The sequence below is a fragment of the Kwoniella dejecticola genome, chromosome 8 (genome assembly GCF_000512565.2).
Source record: "Kwoniella dejecticola CBS 10117 chromosome 8, complete sequence".
In the NCBI taxonomy this organism is placed as follows: domain Eukaryota; kingdom Fungi; phylum Basidiomycota; class Tremellomycetes; order Tremellales; family Cryptococcaceae; genus Kwoniella; species Kwoniella dejecticola.
In genome coordinates, this window is record NC_089308.1 from 135348 (window position 1) to 157726 (window position 22379).

The window sequence follows — 22379 nt, forward strand, 5'->3', positions numbered from 1 at the left end:
ATGATGCCCACTACTGTCCAATCGCTCTAGGCAGTCGTCAAAGTCCTCCTCTCTTTTTCCTTCTCACTCTCACTCTCCGCTGCACTGACCAACGCCGCAATGCCCATTAAATGATTACTTTCCTTCCTCTCTCCTCCCATAGGTGATCTGCCTATACTGGTCGGGCCGGCCCATGACATCCGCGGAGATCTGGCGTATGGATGATGTCTCGGACTAGTCGTAGATATCGACAAGCTGGGTTCTCTGAATTTGCCATGCGACGATAAATCCGCCGATAAAGGCGGCAAAGAGATTGGTTCGGATCGATCGGAAACTCGGCCTAAACCAGGGAGCAAAGAACTGTTACTTCTCATGTCCCGATGGAGCGGCGGGGAAGGTGATCGTTTGGAACCGTAGTTGTAGCCCATCGACGCGGCGGACGACTGAGCTCTAGGTCTGAGTGGTGGGAGGGTCGTGGCCGAGCTAGTGGAGAATCGACCATACGACGACATGTGGGGAGTCGAAATTGACATTGTGGACACGGGCGATGTCGCTGAGATGGCTGAGCCGGTCTCCGTCATCTGCCTGACCGGTGATGTTTGATATAGACTCAGACCTAAGCCTGAAGAGGGAAGCTCGATAGCTGAGTGAGATTGGGAGTAACGAGGGGTAGCCAAAGAAGGTGGAATCGTGGTCGAATTGTTCAAGGAGTAAAATCCACGTTGAAGTAGTTCGTGTCGATCTGTACCCCACTCCAGCTTCATCTCGTTCCACCAGAGAGATAGTCGATCTTCCATCATAGCTTGTTGAGGCCCAGGGACTACCAAGTTGGACATCTTGAGATGCTCCTGCCAGTTTGACACCACGAAGAGAGGGAAAAGGACTATACCCAGAGCAGCGATCAGCTAAAGCTAGAGGTATTTTATGCTTGAGAGCTGACTTACAGCAACATCCCTCACGTCCGTTCTTACCAATGGTATCCATGATGACCGTCAAATTGTCCACGGCTTGACTCTGCCTTTGAGCGGTGTACGCACCGTCTGTATACTGCGCGACAGCAGCTTGGAGGTAGAACATCCCGCATTCCGCTACGGCGTGCATATAAGCATACATCCAGCCAGTCATCTTGGTCTCCGCCACGGGCGAGGCAAGCTTGCTGACCGCAGCCGAGAGGTTGTGCTCGTCGAAGTGCAAATGTCGCGGTAAGGATAATGCCCATCCTTTCAAAGCAGACTCATATCTTGAGGCGAGGTTCTGTTTGGGTTCCGAACGATCTGATTGAGTGTCCGTAGCCAAAGTCATGATGTCCGCGAAGATGGACAGCTAAAAACAGAATTAGCCAAACTCGCAAGGGCTATCGCAGCTGCTACTCCCAAACTTACGATACGTAAAACATGGCCAAGCTCTCCAATTTGGCCTTCCCCGCCTGGCCAGTTTCCACTACCAATGACCAGGCCGTCCCGTCTACCAGGCTCTCGGCCTCCAGCGGCATTACCTCCCCATCTATTCCAGTGACTTTCGCTGGCCGGTAGAGGTATATTCCCAAGCTCTGCTTCGGTGAAGCGTCGGATGCGGCCATTAGCGGCAGCGCACAAATCGTGGAAGACCAAGAGCCAGAATGTCCTGGTCCTAGTTTCCATGAGGGTGTTGTATTCTATTGGACCAAGGCTGAGGTGAGCAGCAGGAGGCGGGATGTATGATGAGTTTGTGGATCGTAAAATATCGATACCCGAATCGAGATAGAACAGTCCAATCTTAGGTTGTCTGAGACAGCTGAAATAGATGCTGAGCAGGTAACACGCCTGAGCTAATTCTGTTTCTTGCCATGTCCCTCTGTCCATACGCCTTTCCTCTTCATTCCATGACTTTCTGATCTCGATCATCCTCTGTGCCGCCCCGTGCGCTCGATGAACAAAGGGTTCGCCGCGTAGATGCGCAGGCTGAGAAGGCGAGAATGTCGAGAGGAAAGCAGGATTTTCGCATAGACGGGAGGAGAATGCGTAGATCACATCAAGTAAGATGGGCGAAACTTGATTCATGTATAGGCGGTATTGGAAGGTCGGCGAATGGAACATCGTTGAAAGGGGCGCGCATCGTTTGAAGAAGACTGATGATAAAGTGACGACGATCAGTATCGCGTACTCGCTCAGCCAATCAGATCGCGCGAAAAGACTCACTATCGATAAGTTCGGCACTCAATGACGAATCTTGCTCAACCATTTGTATGGGGCCAAGAGATGGCCGTTTGAGCACGTCCGCGTCGTCTTTGATGCTTTCTCTTCTCGACCAGTTGCTCTCGCCACTGGTCTTCCTCTCATGAGCGGCATCAGCGGATTTGCCATCTTCTTTAACTGGTCGAGCGGGAACCGTCGAAGAGTCTCTGGTCCTGGGCGGCGGTATAGGTTCGCCTTGCGCGTTCACGTAAAGACATGGTCGATTGGAAAACTCGCAATTTGAGCATGGAGCAAAACCATCGCATCGTCGTTTGTTTTTCTGCACGATATAAGCTATCAGTCTCCCGATGAATCAGGTCGATCAAATTGGGACTTACGTGACAGGCACTACAAGCTTTAGCCAATCTCTTCCTCTTTCGACCTTTGGTCGTGAGCTCTTCCTTATCAATCATCTTGTCCGAAGCCGGGGACGTTTTTTGAGGAGAGTTCTGCCAATCATTCTTGGCCTCTATGTCTTTCGGTGTGCGCAATAAGGTGTTCGTAGAAGGATTCGAATAGCTATAAGCTGATTTGAATGTCGGTGGGTGAGGTCTTTCTCCTGAATAATGGAATGACTCTCTTCTAATTGCTGAAGGATGATGAAGAGGTGGTCCAGGCGGTGACATCTTGTCAGAAGGGTGGGCGTGTTTTGAGCTTTCGCCCAGGTTCATCGATGGCAGATTCATCGATTTAGGTGATGGATAGAAAGATGGAGAAATAGGTTTGCTCTTAGTAATTAGCTGGGGGGTTTTGTGAAGGTGAATACCACTGTAAGAATGTGGTGATGTGTCGTATGTTATCGATATTGTCATCGAGCACAGTACTCGCTTTTTGATAATCGACTAGATAATATGGTGGCGATGGCGAAAGGGTTGAAAGGGGAAAGATTTGTATTCCGTCCCGTTTGATTGTCAAAAAGATGGCTTATATAATCGAAGACCGGAGAGCTGATGCTTGACAGCAGTTGCTTTAACGTTGAGGCGCAGCTAAGAAGGTGCGATGGTGCGATCGGACGAAGAAGAAGTCGGTCGAGTCGCTTGCGCCGAGAAAGCTTCTATTGCTCGGTCCCCGTCAGCGATGATGTCGGTGTTGCTTCCTTTTTGAATGTTTCGAGATAAGCGAGATAACGAATAGCAATGATGGCTCTTTTTCCAGAAGGCGACACAGAGTAGGAAAATCACCTCCAGAAGATATCAGTCAGAAAGGATCTGAACCTTATATGAGGCTTGTGAGTAAGGGTGATCGAGAGATGTCGTAGTCGGAGGGTGGGGAGATCGTTCGATCGGTACAAAGGTGACTGCGAGTGCGATGGTCTAAGCTCTGAGTTTGACCTTATCGACTTTGACAATGTTTGAGAAGATCAGAGGAAGCTCCGCCCGTACGAAAGGTTCGGCTGCGCGAGTCGTCACGGTGTTACAAAGGTAAGAATGACCAGAGCGAAATCCGTTGTGATAGGAGATGCGAATGTATGAAACAGTGAATTGGCAGCGGATGGCGATGGCGATGGCGATGGCGATGCGAGTGCGAAGGCGAAGTGTGCGATTTGATGGGAGTCAAGCAACTATAGCGTTGTGTAAAAGTAACACGGTCACAGGTACAGACAATTTAGTGAGTCATTTTAGCACGATTACAACCGGCGGATAGGCGGAGACGGGCAAGTGCGAGGATGGGGGGAATGATGATGATGATCACAAATAGAAAGACAGAAAGGCAGAGATCCAAAGGAAACGAGGTAGTGGCGTCAGGGTGATGTTGATGCGCACAAACCCACATACAATCAGGAAGAGGCCGCGGTCAGATGGTCAGATGGTCAGAGAAGAAGTCAAATTCGAAACAGAAAGCAGAGCGGAGTCCAAAAGAGAAGATGGGGGATGGCAAACCGAGGCGGATTGTGCAGATCCGTGTTGGTCGGGAGGAGGGAAGCAGCGTTACCGGAACACCGAGGAACGTCCGATAATTCAGATTCGATTGAAAGCGACGGCGCAGATCACGGGTCGATGATGTTCGATGTTCGATGTTCGATGTTCGATATCGCCGGGTAAGCAGGGGGAAGGCGAACATAAGAATGTATGATCCAATGATCAGCATCGACTCGAATCATACGATTACCGCCGGACAAAGGGCGTTGTCAATGGTCGAAACAATTGAGAAAAGCTTGAGCGTGATATGATGATGGGGGAAGTGGGGAAGGTGGGGAGAGAAGTGGTTTTGCGTTGTTCGAAAGGATGGTGTTGCAATAAGCCATCTGGCTCAAGTGGGGGATCGATACAAGTAGGGATCAAATAGATCAATTTGGAACAAACAACATGCTCCGCCCGACGCATGAAACGAGATAGAGACCAAAGGATCGTTCCCAGCGACTAAATAAGAAAAAGGTCAACTCACCCTTTCAGATGACCCGAAATACCTGGCTGAGCTAATTAATTCGCTGTTTGACGACTGTTTGGCCGGATGAACGAGGATTGTACGTTGTTTGGCCGGTCTGATGTAAGCAGAAGAAAGAATACAGATCAGCTTGATGCATGATAAGCTTGGAGAATCCCCGAGGCACAGCGAGTAGCCAAGTGGGGCCGTCACAAGGTGCGAGCGAATACTCACCTGTATATCTTCTAGGACTTGTAAACGGATACCAAGTTTTAAGCGATGTAGAAAGGTAAAAGATGAATTCACTTGACAATCCAACGCAGTATATAACGTTTAGTGCAAGGTGGGGGAGGGATGGAAGTGCCGAGTAATTATTGTATCCGTCCTCTCCAAAGGACAGGTTTCGGTTTCGGTTGGTGCGGTAAGCAGTCGGGGTGATGAGGGGATGAGGGGGCCCTTGGGAAGAAAAACTCCGTCTAATATTCCAAAATGGATTTCAGGGGTTTGTATTGTATATTGTGTTCACGGTTGCGCTTTGCAATTATTGAATTTGGTCGGGAAATGATCCAACGGCAGAACACCAGAGATTGATCGGGGTTCGGAAGGGAATTCCAAATAAATAGTTGACAGAATAAGGAAAGGAGATGCCTTTTGTGTGCTTGTTTGAAGTAGGATCCGAGAAGAAGCTCAAACGCTTTGTTTCCCCTTCTTCTAGAGGGCCGCCTGGGCGTAGCGATGGATCGGTATGCGGTAGGATCTGAGTCTAACAAGCTAGATGGATACTTGTAACGATCACGGGGTAATTGATTTGCGGTATGGGTAGTACGGGCAAGGTAAGCGGCTTGAGCAATGAGCGGTGAGCAGGATTAGTTTGGTGTTGAATTGGTCGGAGCTGTTATTCCGTAAAACCTTGTTTCCTTTCCAGTACGTCTACCGAGCGGCTAATGTTATTAAATGCTTTGAGGGATTTCCAGCTGAACAGTACGACCTGTACGTTGAATGAGGAGTACAGCGCTTCTAAGAGATACCAGCCGTGCGATCAGTGCGATTGATCCAGTCTGGTCAAAGGATATTCGATGGTGAGAAGTAAACGAGTGAGATAGAGATGGAATAGATTGTGAATCTAACGTCGGTATCGGCGGCTGTTGTCTTGCGTCTTTCTTTGACCTTGTCTTGAGTTGTGTCTCACCGCAAGAAAGATCCGGAACGTCGGACGAAAATGACCTGACCCTGTTTGTCTATCAAGTGGGTAATAGAATAAATTAGATTACGCACTTCACTTCACTTCTCCTTCGCTCTTTGTTGCCCATCAGCGATGGAGCGGTAAAGCGGCAAGTGTTCCTCCCCCAGGCCTGCTTTGCTCTTCACTACGAGGTGGCTTCGGCGTAAATCATATGCAATCAACATACATATGATTTGAGCACTTTTCTTTTCCGCTCGTTTGTTTCGTTTTTTTCGGGCCGCATCATGGAGATATTCCCCGAACCCTTTACCAAATGAACCCTGGCTTTTGGCCCTCATGGATCCCCTCTTTCTTTCCCCACCTTGTTCTCGTCGGGGTCAGCGGAGATGGAGTGCATCTTACTCATGCTGCATTCCTATCATGGCAGTCATACTCAGACACATCATTGTGTTTAGTTCATTCATTCATACATGCATGCAGATACAAGTAGCGTAGCGTACACTATCGGAATAAGACCTACATTGTATTTTGCCATGACAGATTGCATAACAAATGACAGCGATCCACTTGCAGATGGGCTCATCAAAAGATCAACACCGGAGAAAGGAGACGAGAAGGAGTACATACGTCAGGTTACTCATTTTCCAAAAGGAAAAAGAAAAACGAAAAAAACACTCCAGGCCCCAAATCGTCTAACTTAAGTTATCCTAAATAGGCTTTTTTCACACTACGGCAAGAGCGGGCGGTACTGTAAATTACAAGTATAATCGTATAATCGCGGGCGGGCATTTTGGAGACCGGTCCGGCAGTTGACTGCTTGTTTTCATCATTTTATTCGTTTGCGTCTTTTCGCTTTAGATTCGAGATTATCAAATTCAGCAGAAGAGGAGATCGCTTACACCTTCTTTCGACATTACTTTACCCTGCATTGTATATAGCATGACGAGGTGCTGCTTAGAGTGTTGCTGGTTCCGTATAATCGGAGTGTACGCTATGTCGGGTTTCGGATGTCTGATTTCCACTTTCCACATGAGTGAGGGGGGGGGTCATTGATCTGCTGCTCGTCAGTGAGCTACATGCATGTATGGTATGTCTACTGGGAAGGGCCGGCGGGGTGGGCAATCGCGTATTACTCGTACCCTACCTCTCTCTACAGGATTTACTTTTCCGCGATCGCTCGGCATTAAGTTATCCCACCAGAAAAAGGATGACGCAAACCCCTCTGAAAGTGTGGGACGTGAAGTACGAGACATGAGACATGAGATATGAGACGCCGACCGGCGGTTAAGGTGGGTAAGGCCAAAGACCCGGCAGACTTGTTGCTTTTGGCCCCATATTTGATGTGGTGTTCAGGGTTCAGGAACTAGGAGAAAAAAGCAGGAAGATGCCCCGCCAGGGTGAGTGGATTACTTCGGCTTTAAATTGACTCCCTGGCAGGAATAGATTTAAATGCGGCGGAAGTCCGGTATGGTTCAGTTCGTTCGTTTGGTAGAATAAGGCAAGGTGAGCACAACAGCTACTTCGTTTGTGTCGCGTCGCTTCGCTTCGATGCGAGGACACACAAGTAAATCAAATTCGACTCCCTACACGCTGGTATCGCTCAAGGTCTGTCTGGAGGTATGGGTGATTGATGCATGAATCAATGAATGAGTATAGAAACAGACAAGCGTCTGCCGCACTCAGAACAGATATCTCCGCTCAGCGCCATCCACCTATCACCCTGAACAGACCTAACATATGTGCGATACAAGTCGTTCGTGAGCTTTAGCAGATCTACAGAATAGAACACCACTCAATTCACCGGTCCCGGTCTAGATGTTTGGTCTTGCTCCTGAACCTGCTCCTGCCCCGTGAACCGCACCGAACAGACAAAACTAAGAATAAGTCAAGTTCCGAACCGAGCCGCACCTGAGCTCGCTTGAGCGAACTTCCGAGAGAACTTGAGTTCGAGGCCGATTACGTTAACGCTATAAAGCTATAACCGCAATTTACCATCGTAATCCGGCGGTTGAGGATAAGGTGCCGCTCGTAGCTGAGCTTATGACGATCTACGGAATTATCAAGGCGAAGACGATGATGCCGTCCGGAGCTATCTAGTGGTGTCATGTATGCTCTCGACTGGACACACCGATCCGATCTCTCGCCCTCGTCCTCCTCAAAGTAAATTTTACTGATTGGAGTCCCGAGATCAGCAGACGGTAAGAAAACGTTGAGGGTTTTGGCGATATATGATTCCCGCTCTCCCTCTTGTTCTTGTTTTTGTTTGCGCGGTGATGTATCGTATGACGTCCGGCATGTTGAAGGCAAAGAAACAGGGAAAGGCAAAGAAAAAGTAATACCGACCAACCCTTCTTGCTACTGAACTGAACAAGCAATGTCGCCGGAATTTATTCGATTAAGGGGTGACCTGCCCAGGTCGGACCGGTTGACTGACTGACTGACTAAATGAGGCTGCAAAAGGATTCAGCATCAGCAATATAAGATTAGCATGGAGTGTCTTCGTTCTACAGTCACGCATGAGCATAGAAGAAATTGCATAAGGATGTACACAATTATGCAGCGCAAGATTTACAGATTATATGCAGGGACTGATGAAGTGATATCATGTATTCTTACTCGTACAACACATATTGTAAGCCAAGGCTAATGTAGTTAATTTGGCATGAGCCCATGATTGTCCGACTTCTCGTTGGGTAATTAAATATAATCAAGTCAAGATGAATGAAAGATAAACTAACAAGAATCTCTCAATGATCTGATAATCTATACAACATCAGCCATTTCAACATTCGTCTCATTCATACGGCCTTCTCGCGAAGTAGTCGGAATGGATCGATGTATTTATTTCAGCACGATGAATCGATTAGATGATAAGTGTCCGCGAATGATGTACAGTAATGTCCGCTGGTTACCTTTGACCGAGTAGACCGGACTTATCACCTGTGGTACGAAGACCGGTCGACTAAAAAGTCGTATCTTCCTTAGCAGTATTTCATCTACTTCCGCTCTCATTCCCTCTCCAGTATAAGTCATTCGATCGTCGATGACGAAGTACCGATCTTGGTGGTTTAGAGGAAACGCCTAGGCGAGCAATAATCCCGCTTTGGTATTCATCTCCAAATCGATCTCGTTCATCCCCACATACCCCTTTCGAGGCATCTCTTGACCTTTCAATCCCTGTTCTCGAGCTACGACTTGATATTGAGCTAAACCTCCCACACCGCCGTGCCCGTCCATACTGGATGTAGTGGACGAGGTGGATGATGTACCGAATTGTGAGGCGGGCGGGGGTGGTAATTGGTCAGAATAGGATGACGAGTTGAAAGGCTGATAAGGATTGTGATTGTAGCTGAATTGAGCGACTTGAGAGTATAATGGAGGAGCATGAGCCGGTGGAACAGGTGAACCGGTGACTGGTAATGACTGGCTGAGCTGAGATGGAGTGTATGTGTGGGTAGATCTGTCTTTCTCCGCTCGAAGTTCGTGAGTCTACGTGAGCAATGCACCTCAGCTTCTGTTCGTTTTACCGCTCAAAATGAGTCAGTGTAAAGGGAAGCTGAGTACTCACACGCTCATGTCGCCTGAGGTTTGATGAGACTGAGAATCGTCGTTGACAATCAGGTCGACTACACATGTACGCTTTATATGATGATGAAAATAATATCAGTCAAGCTGGCATTATATTCCACGGGAAAGAGAAAGGATCTCACGCTTGGCACCAGTATGAACGGCCATATGTGTGTTAAGCGAGCTCGGCCTGTTGAATCTCTTATCGCAGACCGGACTGATCGCCATCATCATCATCATCATCAATATCAGCATTTGCACGAGACCCCATGCCTCCGAGACTGCTCACCAAACGTGTTTTCTGCCCTTGACCAGATTCTCTTTCCGTTTCATCCGTTTCTCCTGCAAATGAGGCGAAGAGAAAGGCGAGGTATTGAAGCTTGGTTGGGAGTACGGTGCATGACTCTCCCAAGTACCTTCAGGCAGTTCATAACTCTCACATTCGTTTCTCTGTAGCGGTAAAGGTAATTCTGTGCTTTGAGGCAGATCAAGCTCAGGCGGGAAACGGTAGGGCGTCGTGGACAGCTGAGAATGACCTTGGAAAGGCGATCCATCACATGACTGATATGACTGAGAAGGCGAAGCAAAGAGATTCGGCGTAGAATGCGAATGGCCATGAGAGATATGCGTTCGGTAGTAATTCGGTTGTAAATTGTATGCTTGATAAGGTGTTTCGTATGTCTGCGTCGCAAAACTTCGAAGAGGCCAAGTCCCGCCAGTTGAAGGTGGTTGTGATTGAGCTAATGGCTGAGGCGGAATTTGATTATAGTCGGAAATATTTCTCCTGTATTGGCCATTGGACGGATGATGTGGCAGGTCGTTTAGGGCGAACGAGAATGAAGGTTGGTATGGCGCCGCAGAGGGAGGTGCACTGTGACTAGTCTGCATAGTCTGAGGGGGAGATAACGTAAAAGGATTTGGCGAACTGCCATGTTGGATTTCAGCGCCAAAAGGCTTCTCGAGATGCGATCCTCGATCATGCGATACTTGTATTTGAACGGGACTGGGTGCTTCGTCCGACTGCAGAGAGGGAAGCTGATAACGAGAGAGATCGAGTGGCTGGATCAATCGAAAAGGGTTCATCTCGTGCTCTGTCGACTCCGTATCGGGCTCTGAAGTAGGATTGGCGATTGGAGGTAAAACAGGAAGGTCGAATAGGGCGTTCATCGTGAGATAGGAAGGTATTAGCTTATGTCTTACTGTGTGATGCTCTGACTGCACTAGAGAAAAGAGCAGAGTGATTTGATAGAGCAGATGACCGTGATAGGGAGACCAGGTGATCGTGACGGAAGAGAAAAGATCCTAACAACTCACTAGTGTCGATTATAAAGCAGGAACGAGATTATGGTCCGAGGACCGAGCGATATCGGAGACAAAGGGTTTACAGTACAGTATATGTCGACGCGAGGCAGCGTGAGAAGATAGAGGATTAGGGGTGGTGTCGCGTATGAAAGGAGTAAAGGTATTGCTGTGGCGGTGAAAGGAGTTGCTGTGGAGTCGGCCTGATAGAATAGATCGATTGATCAAGGGAAGGAGAGGGAGATGGGAAGTTGGATAGGTTGTCGAATGGGGTGGATGGGTGGATTGAGATATCAGCTGAAAGTGATTTGACGGGGAAAAAGGAGAATTGATTATGGTTTGGGCTTAATCCCAAAGGGGTCTTCCCTGTTCGTTCATACAGAGATGAATGAAAGGAAAGTGAGATGCGATGCAAGGTGAAGGTTCGATTGTGGTAGTAGTGGATATCCAAGTGGAATAAAATCGATTATATGGCTTTAAATGGTTCGCTGAGGAATGCGATTGTGTTATATGGCGATGAGGGGAGAAAAGGCAGTAGGAGTATGAGGCGATTTTATGGTGTTTTAAGGTTACGGATCTGACCAAGGTAGGTTTTGATGGGTATCTCGTGAGCAAGGGGAGAAAAGAGAGAAGAAGGTAGTACGTACATGTACTCACGAGCGAGAAGTTTGGGAAAAAGGAGACGATCAATGTAATTTGATTTTTCTCACGGCTGACGATATCGATGGGGATGGGTCTGATTGGTGACTTTGCTGTTTTCGCTTTACTGATGCTTGATGCTTGATGCCGAATCGTGATCTTAATCTTGCTCTTTAGCAGGACCTGATGATGATGAAATGGAGGTCCCTGTGACTGAGTGCACTGGTCGTCGGGTCACAGGAATGGTACGTTATAGCTCCAAAGTCGAATATAGAGGTATATCTGCGGATCACCTAAGCAAGTGGGACCGAGCGTCAGAATTAAGTGAACAAGGTGAGATAAAGGACAACCGAGGGATAAGGCATATGATATCTGGTTGAAAATGTTGAAGTGTCAATCTCTGTTGGCTTATCGTAGTTCGATGGCTCTGACTGACTCTGGGACAAAAGGGGATCTGCGGTATGGTTTCAGTATTTACTCTCAGTACTCTGCATGTCACCGTGTATCCTCACCCCTTCTAGCTGTGTAAAGTACACGATCTAAAAGTCCCCAACATCAGTAGCAGCATCGTGTATCAGTGATTGTGTCGTGTGACCTGAGCAGTTCAGTCGACAGTCAAGCCCGAAGTACTTTTTTCCAGTCGGGATCAGAAAAAAGCTTCTAGTCCATTCCCCCTCATGACGCTGACTAGTAGAGATGCGTGATGGCGTGGAATATGAAGGATGATGTAGAGTAAAACATGTTTTCGATTTCCAAAGGACGTTTCGTTTCGTTTTGTTCGAACGACTCGGAATGGTTGAGATACTGGATAATACCAAATTTCGGATATGAGCGACGATCGAAAGGACGCTTGAGCATCGCCGTCTCTCGGAGGACTAGGAATGGATGATTCATGGGAGCATGATTCGGGCGTGAGTCATCAACGACTAGTCAGATGTTCACGTCATAAGTCACTGAGTCGATATCCATATGACCTTGATCTCGTCAAGCTAGGTAGGTACTTGCCGATGGTGCTCATTACACGGTGTCAGTTGGTCAAGCAGCCCTCCGAGGAATTTGAGATCAATCACCTCGATTCCAGACGTGCTGCTAAGCTAATTTGATGATTCCCGAAATTTGACGGCGATTAGGTGAGTCAGAAGAGTCAGAACAATGAACAAACACCTTTGAGCTAGTCAAACCTACTTACAGATTCAGCTCAAAGGACGTGATGTCAATCCACGGTATAGCTTTCAGCGTCTTGACGTCAGTATCGCTTACTTCCCATCAGTGAATGTTGCAGGAGACGGAGTGGAGACCATGGACGCCCTCTACAGATTTTCAAGCCGGAACGGTACGACGGTCTATTGTTGAGCTCGATCGGTAGAATTTCAAGCGAGATCGAGTAATTGTATCAAATCAAGACGCAATCTCAAAGGCTGTGCGCTTGTGATTGTTATTGTGGTTTGATGGTACCTGCACGTTGCGCATAGCACGTCGCACGTTGCACGAGTTTGTCGGGAATTGATTTGTCGATAACGATGACAAAATCCCGATATTCAGTGATCCTGTCCTCTTGGCTTCGTTACCACATTGAGCGCATTCGTGAGAAGATGTATTAGGTTCGTAGCCTGTGTGTCCGTTTGGATGTAGAAATGCTTCTGACGCGATGATGCGATGATGCGGTGATTTGTTATGGTGCTTCTCTGATATCCCCAAACAAGAAGGAAAGTGAGGAGTCTGGTCTGTTTGCATTCCGATGGAAGAGTTGGGGCGGAAGGTCTCGGATTCGTTTCAGTGACCAGATCACGACCTTGATGATACGTAGATATGTTCAGTCAGTTAAAATGCCATGACATTGGCGGTCAAATGAAGTCAGACGATATTGTGACGTTGTGACGAAGAAACCGGTTAAACGTGGAAATCGGACCGGGCATTGACCATGACCGTCGGCTTCAGTCGTCAGTCGTGGACGTGTCTTCCGTCTCAGCTTAGATTGCTTGTTGCTCAAGTCTTGTACATAGCTTTTGTCACTTATTCGCAGAGGACATGTAATTAGACAAGCTTCATCATGTCGTGCACAAATACGTTCCATAGCTCACATCGGCCGGAACATCTCGACAAACGATTCTCCCAAGGCTCGAGCAGGAACCTCGATACAGACATGGATATGGAGGACGAACAGAATGTCGATGACTCGATAGCCTCCACTCCCATAGATGGAGGACCATCTCAAACTTGGAAATACGCTACAGTCGATCCTGTGGATCAAGGGCAAGGCCCCACAGACGAGGCTTCGGAACGCGGAAATATAGAAGGTCGGAATACAAGCAGTCCAACACCGCCTCTGACGGAAGAACGCCTTCATCCTGAAACACCGAATGACAATGACTGTGACATTGACGAAGGAGACCAAGAGCAAAAAGCGAATGCAGAGTGGAAGGTAGAGGATGGGAAAGGGGACGAGAATGCTGGTGATAAATCCTGTAGAATATGTTTCGCGGGACCCGAAGAGGAGATGATCCTAGGAAGGATGATATCCCCCTGTCTCTGCGCGGGTAGCATGCGCGTAAGTCCCAAATGCCGCCTTTCATGTTTGTTTCGACGAAGGAGCTTGATTTTGCGCTGATAACATTAATTCTTAGTATGTACACGGTCAGTCCGATATCTCCTCCATGAATTGACCATCACTTGAACGGCGTTGGACTGACTTTGAGCCATGGTTTTGCATCAGTGAAATGCCTGAATGCTTGGAGAGGTACTGGTACGAACGCAGTGAGTGGAGCAAATACAAGCTGACGTCCATGTTGATGTTCAATGAGATGTCATGCTGACGACGACATGCTTCTTGTCATCCCAATCAGAAAGCACATCTAGGTACGTGAACAGTCATTCGCATGATGGAACTCTGTGTAAAGAGGCGAGAGAATACTCCTGACGCCGTGTTAATGCAATGCAGAATGTCCTCAGTGTCATTATCGCTATCAATTGCGGAGTGAGTATGACATACATCCTGTCTAACATCCATGCAAATATGCACGGGGAACTCAATGGTGGCTGCTTCTGATGCTTCGGGATCGACCTCATAGGAACCCTCATTTCCGGACTTGCAACCTCCCGACCCATCCTCCTCTTATCCACCCTCCTCGCATTCTTCAGTCTGACACTCTCCCTCGGCCAACTCTTACATTTCAGCTTACACCATTCGCCCACCATCTCCCGGACCCTCCTCTCGCGCCATTCATCTAGGGTGACCTCAATGTTCGATCTTTTCGACGATCCCTTCGCCGCCGCGGACGGTGGTGGACCAGTCATCATCGTCGGAGGAGGGGGTACCTTGATATGGGACGTTTTCATTTCTGCCATCCAGACTTTCGTCGAGATCTCCAATGGCTTCATAGCGTACAAAGATAAACTATCCGCTACACTAGCTTTACCTGGTTCAGTGGCTAGTGTGATCTTCGAATTGGTAGTTCGAAGTTTACTGGGATTAGCGATGTTGGGTTCGATGTCATTCATGTCGCTCATCATCACCCTCCCGCTTTTCGGGCCGCTCCAGCTCCTCAATGGTTTACGGGGATTCGGATTTCTCGGAAGACGGTTCGGAAGAAGGACGGCGAATGCGGCCGGGGGAGGTGGGAACGGAAATACCTCCATAGGGTCGATCATGGTAGTCATTCTGGTATTGATTGGAGCTGCGAATACGATGGTACAGTTCTATCGACTGGTCTCGAGGTTGACGCAGAGATTGTTGTTGTATGTAGAAACGCAGATTTTGGAGGTGAATTCGGAGGAGATTAGAGCTCAGCGCAAGAAGAAAGAAAAAGAGGAGAGGGAGAAGAGGAAAAGGGAAAGATGGTATGTACGCTGGGTGAAAGATGGTCAATATAAGAGAATCGATGGATGGAAAGAGGTCTTCGTGAGGTTCAGCTTGCTAGTGGACAGATGCTTCGAAGTGCTTAGAGGAGGTAGAGGGAATGAGCATGAGCATGTGGAGTAAGGAAGGATGGGTTCGTACGCTAAAGTACGTTGATGGTTTTGTAAATGATATACATGTGTACACATATACATGTAGCGATTATATTGATATAAACAGGAGAGATTAGGCAGATCGAGATACAAACGGACTAAACATACAGAGCTATCAGATCTTATGGTGAGAAGATGGACGTGCGGCGGGTGCAGGTGAAGTAGAGCGGACCACGAATGGAGGTTGAGTGACTATTGGATGGGCGGATAGACGCATCATGCGAAATCTGGTATGGCCCCTATGGCTTTATCTCTGGCCATGACCATCAACGATACAGCCCCACTCCCGAAATACACCCCGCCTTTATCGTTGTGCCAATCCCCATGCTTGTCCCAGTGACCGTGATGTCCTCTTGACTCGTCGTTCGATATATCCGATACGCCACCGCCGATCAGCAGTCTGCGGGGCGAAGAATACAATACAGCATGAGGTCAGCATGCCGCATATTGGTGTAGATCCGAGTGAGGATGAGATATAGACATAAAGAAAGATAGTGAGGCTTGAAATCAACCAGGAAAATGGTCATGTTTGAGGAGAGAGCCGAGATACGGGTAGAGGCGAAGAGAGGAAACGGGAGGCGAAGAGGAGGGTGAGTAAAGCGACGAAAGGGACAAGGGAGGGAAGGATTGACGCAAAGGGTATCAGAGAAGAGGCGAAGAGTGAAGAAGAGCGGCGAAGAGAGACGAAGGGAGGGGCGAAGAGTCTCACCCAATTCCAATCCATATCAACCAAGCCCACAGAAACGCTGACCAAAACCTCTTCAATGCTCTTGATCTGGCAACTGCGTACGATGCGGGAGGGGTCCATCCGTTTGTGGCCCGAGCTGAAGCTGAAGCTGAAGCTGATTCTAGATCGCGCTGATGTTGAGGCGGAGGCGGAAGGATGGTTTGGTGTGGTATCGCGCCGGGGTTCTGGTTGTGAGAAGGTTCGGTATCTGAGAATAGAATCAACTCGTCAGCTGTTTGCGATTTCTGAAAGGGATGTGATCTTCCCTTGCAGCTTGCAGGAAATAGGATGTAGCGAGTCTAAAAGACTACACTTCGAAGGACCATGTCAGTCAGTCACTTACAAGGAGGCGGCGCATCACTTGGACCGCCTGTTGTATTCACACTTGAACTTATTCCAGAGTTACCGTTGCCCTTCGAATTCGAAGTTGAGGAAGTGTCTGTATGGGGATTGACTATTGCTGCGTAAGTTGGCTTGTTCGACATTGTGGTTCGGTCCGTCCTATAAGGTCCTGCGCTGCGCTACGATGTGATGTAGCCTGTGATGGTAGTGTGCTGTTGGGATAGGTTTGTTGTTGGTCTCGTTGATATTGGAAAGACTGTTAACAATGACAACAAGGACGAGACGATCTACAATTTCATCCCAAGCCGAGTAAGCGATGAGGATAAATGGGTGGCAAAATCCCAGCCAGTGGGAAGATTACGTCATGCCATGTTGTGTCTCATGTCACACGACTGCTTTTTCAGGTTGATATAAAAATCAAGATTATATGCATGATGTATCCGTCTATATATCTATATATCTATATGGTTGACTATTTCGTCAATGCAGCAGTCTGACCCCCCGATGAAGCAGGAGTCTGAGTCTCGTTTTCCGAAGGGAGCGACCCGGCGACGGAACCCTCGTCGTCGATTTTGTCCCCTTTTGGTGCCACCATATCCTCAGTGACTACCACTTCATGCGTATGATCTAATGCCGAAACGACGATCCAAGTTGGAATGACAGCTATTAAGAGGATCCCGAAATTCAGGCCGATACTGACGAAATGGTTGACGTTGGCTTGGGATTGCATGGCCCATGCGACTGTTTGACCTAAAGCTTCCAGGCCACGAAGAATACCGGTGTGGTGAGAAAGCGAGGTTAAGTCGGCTAATGATCGTTTCAAGATGAAGGGCATGGCAAGATCGATTAGCATTTGGACTTCCTCGATTGAGGTGATGGTAATCACGATAACTCACTCGTATATTGCCCGACTAACCAATAACAGAATTGCTGGAACGCTTGTCCCGTAAACGTCCAAAAGAACACCAAAGCGTATGCGGAGCCGAAGCCGCCCTTGAACCAATCGAACACAGGTGGGTTGCCGTAGAACCTCTTCTGGAGGATGATAGCCCAGATCCAAGTGCCGGTCAACATAATCACAATGGTGGCCTAGTTCAATATCAAATGAGCTAATCAGTCTCGTGTTAAGATGGATTTGCTGAGCAGGAAGAACTCACAAAAGCAGTTCTTGCTCTAGTCCTGATGAATATGGACTGCCTGTCGAGGAAAGTACCGATGATGAAGGAGCTGAAAATCCCGGCGAAGGGAGTGAAGAAAGATGAGAAAGCTCGGGATCGAACGGTCTGTAATTTCAACCTTTGTCAGCTTTAATGAAAATTTTAGGCGAAGGAGTAGGTGAGTCATTCGAGTCGAGAGGAAACTTTGGGTAAAAGTTAAACTCACGAAATAGCTAGTCAACCAAGTGCTGACGAATGGGTTGTAGAAATAACTGATGAAGAAAGCCGGGACCAGAAGGACGATCCGTCTTGAGATTACTAATCTTCCCACAGCCTGTAATTCCGCCCACCAAGAGTCATGCTTGTGAACTACTACCCGAGTACCGTCTTTCCTCCATACTTTGTGGGCTGGCGATAGGCATAGCGCAATGGGCAGTCCCAGGCACATCAAAACTATGAATACGATATAAGTCGCTGAGCTAAATCATCATCATGACCAATGAATCAGCTTAATTCCCCGTCACAGCTGAGGAATGGGTATTCAAACAGGAATGAGAGACAAGGGAGCGAGCAACCGGCTTGATGCTTACCCGACGGAACCCGCAGTCTCCCGATTTGCATTCAATCCCAACGTTATAGCTCCTCCAATAATCGGCCCAGAGGCTTTAGCAGTTTGCCAGCAGGCCAAGTAGAATCCTCGTTCTCTCGGACTAGGATAACCGATGATGATTGCCGCTTCACTGTGTGGTCAAGGTGTATCGTGAAATTAGCTTCATCAATTTCTCGGATTTTCAAATCCCGACACTGAATCAACGGGTTGAAGAGCCAAGGTAACTCACGCTGCCCAAAAGAACCCCGCTGAGATCCCACAGCATACACTTCCGAAAATCATGAACCATGTAGTAGCCGTCTTGTTGTTTGTGTATAGCCCAGCGCCGTAAAGCGGGTACCCAATGGCTCTATAAAGCCCCATCAGATGCATTAGCTAGAACTCCCAGGTGTCGGTTGTGATCAATGATACGTAAATGCAATCGCAGGGAAAGTGACTCACCCTAAGGCCAAACCCCATTTGAGACCGATTCGATTATTGATAGCCCCCGCCAATACGCAGAACACAGCGAACAATGCGTATAGGATAGCATTGGCTGCTGAGACGGCGTATGGCTCAGCTGCTCCTCCGGCTCCAAGACCACCGAGGGCATCCCACCTGTGATTGATCGCGGTCAGCGGCTATACTTAGTATTCACGAGGAAACGCATGCGAGCAACGTTGACGAAGAAAGTGACTTACATGCCCGGGGCGGTGAAGGATACACCAGCAGCGACGGCTATCTGGAACGGGACTGACCGATAGACTGAACGATGTGTGATGCGTCAGCTGGACACACCCATCATACTTCAAGGGCATGGCTGAGAATGAGATGGATCACGCACAAGGCTTTCGTTGGTGTGACACACCATTTTCGTCGATCACAGACATCTTGACCGTTATAGATGAGCAGAGGTGCAAACGGACCAGCTAGAAATGTCAGATATTATGTTGTTGTATGAGTTCAGAGATCTCAATCAGTGAATCAATTGATGGATGATGGATAGACATCCATAAAATATCATGTCATACCATGTCAACGCGTAATGATCGACCTTTGGTAAGCTCATACATGACAGCAGTAAATTTCGGACGTCGCAATTTCGGGCACGCCATCGATTGCAAGCTATATATCCTAATAGGATTTCCAACTTTCTCATTCATGCATATGTGTTCATCGGAATAATTTACTGGTTCGCTTGGCAGATTTGGATCCATTTGCTACCACTGAGGCAGCGAAGGCTTCGAAATTTTCTAGTGTAGGAACCAAATAAATCAAAATCGAACAGAAGGCGAAAATTCTCCTAGCGAGGGCAATTGCCGCGTGGTAAACTGCTTGGCAAGCGAGTTTACGGCATTCCTGGATCCTCTCGGAAGCAGAAAGTGGTTCTGCTCGTAACGACTGGTGGAAGTGAGCTGAAGCTGAAGCTTCCGATTCTTGATCTTTGCATATCTCACCCGCCTCCGTATACAATCCCATTAGGTTCAAGATGTATAGACTGCACGATTCTCAGGCGCATACATGACAAGTATATGCGGACAGGCTGCCCTCGCGCTGCAACATATGGTCGATCACGACCAAACGTATACTGGCCCACTATCCGAAAACAAGTAGACTAGAAAGCATTACGAAAGATGACTAGTATCCGATATATCTCCAGCCAAGATCAACTTGTTGTTGAGTGACACCGCTCTTCATAGCTTGTCGCTGCTGTTCTGGCGTACCGCCCAGCAAACGGTTCACCCGGTTGACGTAAAGCTTGTACAGGGTGATGGTTATCATAAACGAGATCGTACAGGCCAATACTGCGATCCAGCATTGACATTCATTGATCAGCCGCCTCTAAATCTATGCAAGATCGCAAGAAAAACTCAGACGACCAACTCACCGCATCCGAAGGCAGCGTAGTAATGGGGAGCGCTGTAGTACAGGTAAGCTGTCCAGACGTTACTCAGGCCTCCGATAGCGTTCATCATCGCCACTCCGGCTGCTCGCTTGGGATAGGGTCGAGCCATGTGGACGTTTAGCGTTTTGTATAGCATGATTTGCGGTCCAGCTACAGCCCGACGAAAGGTCAGACAGACAGACTATATACCCAGCGGATATCGAGGCGACACTTACAGCACACCGAAGGCATGAGCATCATGGCGAACTGGAGAACAGTAAACCGTCAGCCTGTGCTTGAAAAAGGGAGAGGAGCAGCAGAATTCGGGAAGTGGAAAACATGCGGAAAGCGGAAAACGAGTCAAGACCTACGTATCGAGCAGGAATCTTGAGCGTGGCAATGGCGATAACATACGCCGCGATGGCCACGCTGAGGCAGCTCATGATGATGGGGTACATCAGGTTCTTGCGCTGTCACTCTGGACGTCAGCCACCAGTCTTCACGCAGAAAAGCTTGTGATCGAGGACTCACGTCACTGATATACGAGATGACGTAGAAGACGACCGCAGCCAACAAGTACGGGGGAGCAGTCAAGAGTAAAGTCCCGGTTTTGTTGAAACCCAGCGTATTGACAATGATTCTTCATTGGCGAGGCATTCTTGTCATCCAGAGCATCTTGGTCTTCATAAAACGAAAGGGAGGAGCTTACGGGAAAAAGTTGACGATGGAACCCATAGCTTGACCCATACCCATACACCAGACCATAGTCCAGACTTTGGGATCGAGGAGGGCGAGCTTGAATCCACCCAATGTCGAGGTATCTTCGCTCGCCTCTCCCGCCCCAGCCTCCATCTCAAGTCTCCAGACCGCATAATCCCGTTCGACCGGTTTGAGCAGGCGCGCATTATGCGGAAACTCAGGCATCATTGTGGCTCCGATCAAACCGCATCCGATCGTGACTACGCCCTCTACAATAAAGAGCCAACGCCAGCCCGCGATCCCGTATCGACCATCAAGGGTAAGACAGGCGGCAGCAACAAAACCGCCGAAAGCGTTGCCGACCATCTGGAACATGAAAAGAGCTGATAATCGTTTACCCAATTCGTTCTTCGTGTACCATGCACTCAGGAAGTAGATCATACCGGGCTATATAACAAGAAACGTTGGCCCATCGTTGCATTGAAGATGTTTAAGCAGCTGTAAAAGCAGATGACTTTCACTTACGAAGAAAACAGCTTCGGTGACACCCAACATGACTCGGATCACCAATAGATGGTGGTATGTCTTCGCAGCGGCTGTACAAGCACTAACAGCACCCCAGATGATGGCAGCGCTGCATATGTCTACATTACCGGAAGGTGCGGATAATTTTAGTAGATGCCCTTACGACAAGTGAAAGTGATTAGTAGACTGTTCGTAGCTTAACTTACAAATACCTGGTCTGGATATTTTCGTCATAATGAGGTTGGATGGGATTTGAAAGGGAATATAACCCGCTATCAGGATGCATTTACGAATCATTAGCTCAGTTCCCGCTTCCCCTGAAAATCTGTAGGCTGTTCAAGATAACCCACCAAACAGAATAGAGATGGCGGTTGCAAAATCGGTGGTGCTCATATTGAGGTCTTCCATGATCCCGTAGACTTTCGTAGCGGACAAAGCTGATCGATCGACGTCTTGGATACATGGAACCATGCATCAGTCTTACGTACAAGTATAATAAAGGAAGTAAACATACAGTTCATGATATACAAGACACCCATGATGGGCATGATGACCATATCCATTTTCCTCACCATCTTCTTTTCCATCGCTTTCCTCTCGTCCTCTGACATAGCTCGAAAGCTCTCGGGCATGGGAGCAGCATCTTCAACGTGTTCGTGCTCATGCTTCATCACCTCGTCGTCATGCTCGTTGCCCAGCGGTACTACAGGATCATTGTCTGGTACATTGTGAGGGTGAGTATCGTTATGATGATGAAGTCTAGTGGCCATCTTATCAATATGAACAGCTTACAACCGATCGATCGCTTGGAGTCCCCAAGATACCCCACTGGGGGCAGATCAAAGGGAGCAGGCCTTTATACATGGGGAAATCATGCTGTTGAGAATGTCATTCCTTGGATACGATTGCACCTAAGCTAAAATCATTAGTCTACCCGAATGAAATGTCGGCTTGCAATGGATTCTCATTCGGGAGAGATCGTCGAACGTTCGTGCCGATACCGAATCCCGCATTCCAAATCTCGAATTCCAAATGCCAAGATCAGTACGATCATCTGATCAACATGCAATTAAGGGATAAGCTTGATTGTGTTCGTGGCTGAACGGATTAGACGGACAAGGAAGGGGGAAGGGGAGGTGATATGACACAGGATGATTTAGCGCTAATTGTCAGGTGGATACTGTACAGGGTATGTGTTCCGTG

General features: G+C 48.1%; 6 protein-coding genes across 6 annotated transcripts; 1 reads left to right on the forward strand and 5 right to left on the reverse strand.

The window, feature by feature from the left end:
• Positions 1–26: 26 nt before the first annotated feature.
• On the reverse strand, positions 27–2818 carry I303_106381 (uncharacterized protein; the record flags this gene model as incomplete). The annotated part of the gene is made up of 5 exons (XM_018411621.1): positions 27–862; positions 924–1302; positions 1362–2086; positions 2157–2472; positions 2531–2818. The coding sequence occupies 5 exons, from the start codon at positions 2816–2818 to the stop codon at positions 27–29; spliced, it is 2544 nt and encodes an 847-aa protein (XP_018259433.1).
• Positions 2819–8820: 6002 nt separating this feature from the next.
• On the reverse strand, positions 8821–10473 carry I303_106382 (uncharacterized protein; the record flags this gene model as incomplete). Its single annotated transcript, XM_065969362.1, has 4 exons — positions 8821–9228; positions 9308–9378; positions 9450–9523; positions 9596–10473. 4 exons carry the CDS (start codon positions 10471–10473, stop codon positions 8821–8823), a joined length of 1431 nt encoding a protein of 476 aa, XP_065825434.1.
• A 2821-nt stretch (positions 10474–13294) lies between these two features.
• Positions 13295–15223, forward strand: I303_106383 (uncharacterized protein; the record flags this gene model as incomplete). Its single annotated transcript, XM_065969363.1, has 5 exons — positions 13295–13792; positions 13869–13878; positions 13958–13998; positions 14194–14218; positions 14313–15223. The coding sequence occupies 5 exons, from the start codon at positions 13295–13297 to the stop codon at positions 15221–15223; spliced, it is 1485 nt and encodes a 494-aa protein (XP_065825435.1).
• Positions 15224–15468: 245 nt separating this feature from the next.
• I303_106384 (uncharacterized protein) lies at positions 15469–16464 on the reverse strand (the record flags this gene model as incomplete). Its single annotated transcript, XM_018411618.1, has 3 exons — positions 15469–15652; positions 15962–16187; positions 16323–16464. The coding sequence occupies 3 exons, from the start codon at positions 16462–16464 to the stop codon at positions 15469–15471; spliced, it is 552 nt and encodes a 183-aa protein (XP_018259430.1).
• A 329-nt stretch (positions 16465–16793) lies between these two features.
• Positions 16794–18957, reverse strand: I303_106385 (uncharacterized protein; the record flags this gene model as incomplete). The annotated part of the gene is made up of 9 exons (XM_018411617.1): positions 16794–17128; positions 17218–17410; positions 17479–17604; positions 17705–17957; positions 18069–18218; positions 18318–18437; positions 18530–18685; positions 18769–18832; positions 18912–18957. 9 exons carry the CDS (start codon positions 18955–18957, stop codon positions 16794–16796), a joined length of 1443 nt encoding a protein of 480 aa, XP_018259429.1.
• A 748-nt stretch (positions 18958–19705) lies between these two features.
• On the reverse strand, positions 19706–21946 carry I303_106386 (uncharacterized protein; the record flags this gene model as incomplete). Its single annotated transcript, XM_018411616.1, has 10 exons — positions 19706–19872; positions 19956–20123; positions 20189–20219; positions 20324–20422; positions 20484–20592; positions 20662–21098; positions 21177–21295; positions 21383–21448; positions 21527–21628; positions 21691–21946. 10 exons carry the CDS (start codon positions 21944–21946, stop codon positions 19706–19708), a joined length of 1554 nt encoding a protein of 517 aa, XP_018259428.1.
• Between the last annotated feature and the right edge of the window lie 433 nt (positions 21947–22379).